General features: G+C 39.3%; 1 protein-coding gene across 1 annotated transcript in view; it reads right to left on the minus strand.

Moving 5' to 3' along the window:
- LOC109485603 (WD repeat-containing protein 7-like) overlaps window positions 1–10,310 on the minus strand; it is a 48,992-nt gene that overhangs the window by 3,285 nt on the left and 35,397 nt on the right. The window contains exons 27-31 of the mRNA XM_019789288.1: window positions 9,302–9,418; window positions 6,329–6,515; window positions 5,414–5,531; window positions 4,041–4,193; window positions 2,986–3,168 (exon numbers count right to left, since the gene is read on the minus strand). Of these exons, the coding sequence (XP_019644847.1) occupies window positions 2,986–3,168; window positions 4,041–4,193; window positions 5,414–5,531; window positions 6,329–6,515; window positions 9,302–9,418 (758 nt within the window). The remainder of the gene's footprint in view (window positions 1–2,985; window positions 3,169–4,040; window positions 4,194–5,413; window positions 5,532–6,328; window positions 6,516–9,301; window positions 9,419–10,310) is intronic.

The following is a 10,310-nucleotide window of genomic DNA, read 5'->3' on the forward strand; positions in this document are numbered from 1 at the left end:
AATAATAATTTATGCAACAATACAAAAATTAAGGCGATACGGTAGAAACACTCCAGAGAACAAACTTTAAGATTGGCAAGCATCTGCCGGTAATTAATTTTAATATTAAAGCAAGAAACTTAGCCTTGCATAATTTGATCATACCGAAAAGAGATTGTTAGACGCATTTGTAAATCCAAAGAGGAGGGGGGCAGTCAGTTTGACTACTAAATATTGTTAAACAGCGCGTCAAAGCACAATTAGATTGATCACCTGGAAACCACATATAACTATGTTAGGTAAAAAAATTTCAAAAACTATCGGTATTATTGGAAAAATTAAACATCTTCTTACTCAAAAAACCATTATTACCATATACAATAGCTTAATATACCCATATCTAACCTACGGGAATATAGTCTGGGGATGCGCCTACAAAACCACACTACAGCCCCTAGTATTACTCCAAAAAAGATTTGTTCGTTCAGCCACCGGCGCCAGTTTCCATGCACATTCTGCACCTTTGTTTACAAAACTTAATATTTTGAATATTTTTGACATAAACAAACTTCATCTGATGTTATTTACGTTTAAATTCCTTACTTGTTCTCTTCCAGACACATTTAATGGTCTTCTAAATCTTAATTCCCATTTTCATACTTACCAAACTCGACAAAGTGCCCATTTCCATACTCCCCTAGTTAGAACGTCCTTAGCCCAAATGAGTGTAAAATATAAATGTATAACTACTTGGAATAATCTCCCGCTCCACCTAAAATGTTTAACATCAATAATTAGCTTTAAACGAAATCTTAAAAATCACCTACTTTTCTTTCCCACCGACATTTGATTTCTTATTACTTTGATTTCATCTGTATAAGTCTGAATCTCCGTTTCTCTTTAAAATTCATTTATTTTCTTGAGTTATTGCTTCAATTCTGCCAATGTCTGTATTGCAGTTAAAGTTCTGTTAACGTTAAAGTTATAGTTTTATAACATATCATTTCTAATTAGCGTTATTTATCAATCACTTTTGTTATTCATGTTACTATTTGTTTTGTTACTATTATCATTTTGATCATATTGATCAAATTTATTAATTACCTATTGTTATTTATTATTATCATTTGATTTGTTAGCATTATTTCAGTTGTTAATTAATTTTGTCGGGGAAGATCCCAGACAAGCCACTATGGCTTCATATCTTTCCCCAGCATTTTATTTTATTGTCAGTAACATTTTCATTTTATTGTTATTAAATCATATGCGAACCAATAAACAAACAAACAAACAAACAAACACCCTTGCCCATGGTACTTTTAGCTATACTATTTTCCTGTAACTCTATGCCTAATACTCATAACATTGCTGATATTTTTTTTAATTTATATGGCGTAAATACTGAGGCACGGTACGTACCTGAGAGCTGGAATGCTCGTTGTAGGAGCCTGCATGCCCTTTTTCCTGAGGCGTAATCGGACCATTTTAGTCTTCGTAATCCGTTGGCAGTCGCCCTCCAAATCAATGAAATTCGTAATATTATATTAGCCTTAATGCATAAAGTTTTAATAGCTCTGAGAATTTTACTTAATTCGTAATCGGCGGCGAAAATTTTGCGTAATCCGTAATCACTATCACCCCCACTACATGCCCTCTAGTACATCCAGGGGCTTCCAAGAGCAACATGAACAGCGACATCTAGCGATGTAGTGAAATAGTACATCTTCCGGTTAGTAAATATGGCGGTGGGCCGGATACTCTCTCTCTTCACAGCCAAGGGCGTATATTTCGGCAAAAGGGTACTTTAAAAGTTTCTTTAGTGTGGAAACTTAGCAACAATGTAGTGGACCACAATTAAAACATCGTTGTTGGAATATTTGTCCACTAATTACAGACGTTGCGCGAGCGCCAATGTTTTACTTGTCATCTACATTAACATAATTTATGCGATTCATTCATCAAGGCCATTATGTCAATTTTTATCATCTTCTGAGAATCACTTTGGGCATACAGTAGTACAGATTAATTATTTTTTAGACAATTCAAGTCTAATTTTTGATAACTTTGTCATATAAGAATTGCGTTTATGTGATCTGGTAGGTCCATCCCACAATAAAAAGTGCAAACATAATAGATAAACATTGAATGCAACACCCAAACGAAAATGTTCAACCAACGAAGGGTTGATCCATGGAAGCATTGTTTTCGTATGTTTACGTTTGCCGCCGCATGGCGGCAAACGTAAAAAATCAATGGCCTGAGGCCACCATCTGGTATCTGCTGGCCTGAGCCTCAGCCTGAAGGTAAGGCTAGCAGATACCAGATTCAGATACCAGATGGTCAAGGGTTTGATTCCTGGCAGTCTGGTCTAGATGCTTGTCATTGGGAAAGGCAGTACACAAATTCACCTTCAAATCCCAGTCAAAGGGAAATCAATACAATCATGTAATTGAAATTATCTACTGCCTACAAGCTCAAAAAGACTATGGGATGTAAAGCACCTTTTACATAGATGAAACTTTGTACTATTTTCGGTGCAAACTTACTTGACATTTAGTTGTCTTTTGGTCATAGCAGGGTTCTAGCTAGGATGTAATTTTAGCGTATTGGTACTGGCCGCCTGTCGATGGGCTCTCCTTCTGTGGTGCGGAGCTTTTAAAAATTTGAGCTAAAAAATTTGAGGGATACCCAAAGGGAAAAAATGTTATTTCTAAGGTATGTACAATGTATCCTTGATTGGTAATTTTCCACATTTGATCTGGCATTCTTGAACAAAGAAATACAGTCACAATGCCCCTATGCTGTATGTGTAGGGGGGGAAATTTAGCGTAGGGGGTCAAAATTATAGCGTAGGGGGTGAAATTTAGCGTAGGGGGCAAAATTTAACTTTGTGCTAGCTAGAACCCTGCATAGAGTGCCAGGTAGCCATTTCTGGCACCTCTTAAACTATGGGGTTTGCACACATCAAGAATATGTAAGTCCTGGCCTATTTTTGCACTACCTTACCTGACATTTGGCTGTTTTCTGGTCGTACAGCGCGAGGTAGCCGTTCCTGGCCCCCACAGCGATGCGCCGGCTGTGGTTATCGTAGCTGACCATGTTGAAGCGACAGATGGCGGGAAAAGTCTCCTGCAGTCCCTTCTGTTTCAGCTGGGTGGCGTCCAGGCAGTGCACTGTGATGTCCATAACCTGAGCAGTGTGAAACAACAAGTCACTGGTTTTTGGCGACGTCTCAGGGAGGAGCCTAATGGTACAGTATTGTGTGCAGTTTGCAAGAATTCTAGGAATTGTAAAGGCATTTTGTCCACAGGCATGCGAAATGTCCACAGGCATTTCTCAGACCCACATCTATGCCCACATTCCTGGAACCCTTGAGAAGACCTGTCTGCCCCAGATGGCCCTAGACTTTCTGTGGCCCCAGGGCTCGTTCACTATACACTCAGGGGAGGAATACACTGTATCTATCTAGACTTAACAGATACCAAGTCTTCCTCAAAATCATGAAATGATGACAGTGCCATGCAAACAATAACCCTAACAGCAACTACCGTCGCCATGGCAATGTATGTTTTCATTGCCAGTCTTGTTATGTTTACTTTCGGCTTGGAACCAAGAGGTTCCGTGTTCAAACCCCACCTTGTCATCGATCTTGTGCCCTTGGGAAAGGCACTTAACACAACTTTCCTCACTTCACTCAGGTGTAAATGAGTACCTAGCTTTGGTTAGGGACGTCCCTCGGATAGGACGTTAAATGGAGTTCCCATGTTTGGGAGAGCCACACCCCACGTGCGTTAGAGAACCCACCACGCTTATCGAAAAGAGTAGGGGACCTTCCCGGTGTGAGTGGTTCAAACCTTACAGTCTGGTCTCAGGTTTGACATCTTTGAAGAGGTGATAGTCACCTGTTATGTCAATCCTTCCACAATAAATGTGGTAAATATTCATAAATAAATAAATAAATAGACACATGCATCCAAAAATGTGACACCCAAAAACATATTAAACCTTCTCAGCAAACTTAAGGTAACAAAAGATTTAAGTTACAGAAAAAGTGTTCCAACCTCCACAATCAGTTCAGCCACGTCACTCTGCATCTTGTCAATCAGCAGTTCGATGACCCTCAGTATCTCCGGTTTCCCGCGTACCAACACAGACGTGTGGATGGGCGCGCTCTGGGACTGCGCGTTGGCGGCCATGGCGGCGTGGCGGGCAACCTGTGGTGTACATTTTGAACCATTATTTAGTCTTCATGGCAAGAATCTTAAGGATAGCATTTCAGTACTAAGATAAGGGATAGCATTTCAGTACTAGGGACAGATATAGCATTTCAGTACTAGGGACAGGGACAGCATCTCAGTACTAGGGGCAGGGACAGCATCTCAGTACTAGGGACAGGGACCAGGGACAGCATCTCAGTACTCGGGACAGGGACAGCATTTCAGTACTCGGGACAGATATAGCATTTCAGTACTAGGGACAGGGACAGCATTTTGGGACAGGGACAGCATCTCAGTACTAGGGGCAGATATAGCATTTCAGTACTAGGGACAGGGACAGCATCTCAGTACTAGGGACAGGGACAGCATTTCAGTACTAGGGACAGGGACAGCATCTCAGTACTCGGGACAGGGACAGCATTTCAGTACTAGGGACAGGGACAGCATTTTTGAGACAGGGACAGCATCTCAGTACTAGGGGCAGGGACAGCATCTCAGTACTAGGGACAGGGACAGCATCGCAGTACTAGGGACAGGGACAGCATCGCAGTACTAGGGACAGGGACAGCATCTCAGTACTAGGGACAGGGACAGCATTTCAGTACTAGGGACAGGGACAGCATTTTTGGGACAGGGACAGCATCTCACTACTAGGGGCAGGGACAGCATCTCAGTACTAGGGACAGGGACAGCATTCTCAGTACTAGGGACAGGGACAGCATCGCAGTAATAGGGACAGGGACAGCATTTCAGTACTAGGGACAGGGACAGCATCTCAGTACTAGGGACAGGGACAGCATCTTAGTACTAGGGACAGGGACAGCATTTCAGTACTAGGGACAGGGACAGCATCTCAGTACTAGGGACAGGGACAGCATCTCAGTACTAGGGACAGGGACAGCATTTCAGTACTAGGGATAGCATTTCAGTACTAGGGACAGGGATAGTATTTCAGTACTAGGGACAGGGGCAGCATCTCAGTACTAGGGACAGGGACAGCATTTCAGTACTAGGGACAGGGACAGCATCTCAGTACTAGGGACAGGGACAGCATCTCAGTACTAGGGACAGGGACAGCATTTTAGTACTAAGGACAGGGACAGCATTTCAGTAATAAGGACAGTGACAGCATTTCATAAACAGACCCCAGAAAGAGTAGTGTGACATGTATGTAGTACTTATTAAGACTCTGGACAAACAAACAAACAAACACACACCTCCTTGGCCATGGTGGTGATGAACGCAGACGGGCGGGCGGTGGCGATCAGGGACAGGGCGTGACGTGCCGTGCGACACGAGTCCGCAGCAGGGGTCAAAGGTAACCCACTCGTCATACTGTCAGGGAAATAAGTTTCAATTTTACAAATTTTGAGTGACATTATTTTTGCAGATGTTGGCCTTGTTAACAAAACCCAATAAACAAGTTAGGGTAACCCACTGGTCATACTGTCAGGAAAGAAAAAGTTTCAATTAATATCAAATTATCATTTCATCATCCTTTAACTTCATTCCAACAAACTTGACAGTACATTGTACTTCAATTAATATCATTTTTGTAGATGTTGGTCTCGTTCAAAAGTGAAAACGATGGCATTTACACAATCAACTTTAGTGCACCTGTATACAGATAAGTATAGTTATGTTGTTCTACGGTTGAAAGCTTGCGAGTGTGTAGTGTGTTTAGGCCATACCAATTTAATTTGTTGTTTCTCATATTCGCCCTATCCATTTTTTTCTGATTTCCTCCCAAAAAAACATTTTTTTGTTCTACATCAACTGCAAAATGCTCAATGAAATACATATTTTGGCCCCAACGGTTGAAGACAGTCCTTTTCTTCCTAGTTGTTCAAGTTTTTCAATGTAACAAATTGATGCAATTTTGTTTCATTTAAAGTTCAAAATCTATTGTTTAATTATAAACCAGCCTGGTATGTTCACTTTATGGCTCATATTGTAACATGTCTGGCTATCATGGGGTGCCTTTTTTTTTATTTCGCCATGTCGCTTCATATTTTTTTGACAAAATCCAAGAAACAATAAATTAAATTGGTGTGGCCTTACACTGTCAGTGATAACTCACTGCAGAAACTGTGAACATAAAACATTGCAGGCTATTTTAAAATCGACAGTACCTTGCTGCATGTTTCTCTGCGTCACAGCACAACTCCAGCAGACCCAACAGTACCGCTGACACGTCCATATATGGCTCCCACACCGTGAACCCTCGACCAATCAGGTCGATGGCAGCCCTTCTGATTGGCGTGTGGGCGGGAAGCTTGCCACTGGGCGGAGCCAGGAGAAGGTAGGTCAGCGCCTTGCCTGGAGGGCACAAATAAGTGGCTATGTTTACTACAACTGGGAACATGTGCCTTGCCTGGAGGGCACAAATAAGTGGCTATGTTTACTACAACTGGGTACATGTGCCTTGCCTGGAGGGCACAAATAAGTGGCTATGTTTACCACAACTGGGAACATGTGCCTTGCCTGGAGGGCACAAATAAGTGGCTATGTTTACTACAACTGGGTACACGTGCCTTGCCTGGAGGGCACAAATAAGTGGCTATGTTTACTACACCTGGACAAAAAGAAGAACTTTATTGCACGGCAATTGTGTTGTAAATGGTCTAATGTACGACTACTGAACATAATTGTACTGTGGTACAAAAAGATAATGGTATAAAATGCAACTTAACGTCCTACATGTACCTGTATCTACTAAAACATCAAGTGTTTAGACATATATTAAGTTAATAATTTTATACAATTAAGTAGGGCTAATAATACAATCATGTGCCTTGCCTGGAGGGCACAAATAAGTGGCTAGCTTTACCACAACTGGATACAAGCAAAGGGCAATGCTTTATACATTTATATAAATGGCAGATAAATATATTCTATATCATATTGTTGTTATCATTTTGTCTAATACTTATTCTGTAGATATACTACAAGATGATAATGCAAGGATGTATTATGTAAGACTTCTATGCATTTTTAATCTGTTAACTGCTCAGTAGCAAGAAATAAATTCAGCATAGCATCTTGTTTTTTTTCTTTTATGCTAGAACTTTCTATGTCTTCAATTAGTTGAGGTTCCATAAATATGACAAAAATGTGATGGCTTCAAATCAGGGTAAGAGTTGATAAGGCCACACCAATATAATTTGTTGTTTTTCGGATTCACCCTGTCCATTTTTTTCTGATTTGCAAAAAAAAAAAAGAAGATTTTTTTGTTCCAAATCAACTGCAAAATGCTCAATGAAAGACATTTTTTGGCCCCAATGGTTAAAGAAAAACTCCTTTCTTCCTAGTTGTTAAAGTTTTCCAACGTAACAATGCAACTTTGTTTCATTAAAAGTTCAAAATCTATTGTTTTAATTATTGAATTGAAATTAAAAACCAGCCTAGTATATGTTGACTTCATGGCTCATATTGTAACAGTTCCAGCTATCATGGGGTGCCTTGGCCTGTTTTTTTTTTTTCGTCGCTGTCATTTCATATTTTTTTCTGAAAAAATCCGAGAAACAACAAATTAAATTGGTGTGGCCTAAAGATAGGAGAAAATGCTTGATCTGTAAGAGAAAGTATTTCAAAAGTTAGATTGCTCTTTAGACTATTAAAATTATACTAGTAGTGCGCAAGTGCATACTATTAATAGCCATTGCGCAAAATAAGGTTCTGAATTCTATAACAGTTACTCTGAAATGGTGACTGAAAAATAAAGCTATAACTGTGTGCATTTAAAAGTCTCAGAGATAAAAGAACTGTTACAGTGTGGAACACATACTATTTCAAATTGTTATTATTTTTTTTATTAATTAATGAACCAATGCCCCAGCAGTGCTTCCAGCAAAGTCACCAACATTGAAGGAAATACAAGCCTTCTACGTGAGCAATGCTCATTTCTCTGTTTCCTCCTTTCTGGTTCTTTTTTGACCGCTTCTCTTCTGTATAAGGGGCACACAAGTATGGAGAGGGAAGAATTCTTGAAATGTTTATGACTGAAGTTTTTGTCATCATTTTGAAAGAGTTTTAAGAGTAATTCTTGTACACTAGCTACAGTTATTTCTAGAAGATTGTTTCTCCATCTCTGACTATGTTAAAACATTAACCTGCAAGTCTTTTAGACATTGAAATAGATTTTGAATGTCGGAAAGGAAAAATATTGTGAAATATCAAGACCACAGTAAGAAGTATGAGACATCCATGCTTCAAAAAGGTGAAAAAATAAAGTTAGGTATAAAAAAAATGCCTACTTGTTAGTCCACATTCTCCTGTTTTCCATACAGTATTTCAAGCAGTAGATGCAAATAATTAGGAATAGAACAAAATTTGTATGAATGAAACAGGAAACAATTCAAAAACACAATTTCACATACAATGTGCAAACAACTCAGTGTATAAAATCAAATTCTTTCAGTGCATCTGCTTTTGTGTTTATTTTGCTAGTCTACTCGAAGCGTTTCTGTACTTGTCTAGTTATTTACACATGCAAGGCATAAGGCCACACCAATTAAATTTTTTGGTAAACAGATTTTTCTAAAAAAATAATGGAGCGGGAGGGCGGAAAAAAAAAAACAGACGTAGGCATCCTATTATGGCCCAAAATGGTACGATAGGAGCCATGAAGTCAACACACCAGGCTGGTTCAAAATTTAAACAATGAATTTTGAACTTTTAGTGATAACATTACATTAAAAGATGGAATAACTGTAACAACTAGGAAGAAAAGGACTGTTTTCAACTGTTCAGGGCAAAATATGAGCATTTTGCAGTTGATTCTGAATTTTTTTTTTTTTTTTGCAAATCAGAAAAAAATGGTGCGGGCAAATCCGTTAACCAAGAAATTAAATTGGTGTGGCCTAAACACTGATAAAAAGTAACAGGTCAAAGTGTTGACTAGTACTTGTGCTCTCAGTTCAGTGACACTGAAGAAGAGTGACAGATGTCACTTGAAACATTCATTATTTATCCAGTAGTAGAATTTGAAAGTTTGTATATTGCTTTATCTAACCTTCATCAACATACATTGTATCAGGTCAAAGATTTCTGCTAGCCTGATTCAAATGAATAAAGATAAAGAATATTCAGTAAGAAAAACTTACTGGTGTGTCTAGCGAGGGAATAGTTGTCCCTGCTGAAACCTTCTGGTGCCCGACTGGCTTTCTTCTTCTGCTCTTCGTTCTGTCCCTTGGTCGCTATCTCAGCACCAAACTCTGCACCTATAGGGGTAAGGCAGGGGGGGAGATGATTCTATCCCATCATCCTTTGCAATACACATTCCACAACACGTGTCCCAGATGGCTGACTGTCAGCACCAGGCATATAGTCTTGTCATGTTTCCTTTAAAAGTGCAGCAATGGCAACAATTTGACCAGTAATTTTTGGTTCTTTGAATTATCAAAGGACTCAAGTAGAGTATGAGGCTATCTGACTTTTGTAACTTATGTACAACTTCTTACATTGTGTCATAAACATTTATGCAAACATTTGCTTCAAAAATGGTGCTCAAACTTCACCAAACTAAAGTGCTTTTCTACAAACTCTGTTGATTGGTGATATTATACATCTTGTCCATCAGAAAACCCCAAATGCACCAAAAAGCACCCATGGGAAACAGAAGAAAATATTATATTTGATATGATTTATGTAATGACCATCAACTTTTTTCAGTGTTCTGCAATATTGCACAATGTCAAAATATTGTTCTGCAATTCAGAAATACTTTCTGCAAATACACACTTAAAAATCCAGATCTAAACTATGACATATACAAAATTGTTTTTGCTCTGTTTCTTCTTCTTCTCCAAACCAATAAGGTCAATGACCTGAACCAGACGTCTGTCACCATGGTAACTAGTGTTGGGTTACATCATGTTGCAAGTTTATAGCAGGAGGGATTTAGACTCCTGTCACCATATATATACACATGTATGAATGTGTTTGAGTAACAGAGCAGACCTACAATCTATACAAACTTTTAAGGTTAATGTTATGCATTTGCTTTGCAAATGTTAACTTTCTAGTTGAAAATGCCACTGCAACATGCTGACTGTAGATGGGTTTTTCTAACACTGACCTATCACCCCCAGCATCACAATGGCAGTGGCCTGG

This window comes from Branchiostoma belcheri, unplaced genomic scaffold, assembly GCF_001625305.1.
Source record: "Branchiostoma belcheri isolate BF01 breed outbred unplaced genomic scaffold, Haploidv18h27 scaffold77, whole genome shotgun sequence".
Taxonomy (NCBI): Eukaryota; Metazoa; Chordata; class Leptocardii; order Amphioxiformes; family Branchiostomatidae; genus Branchiostoma; species Branchiostoma belcheri.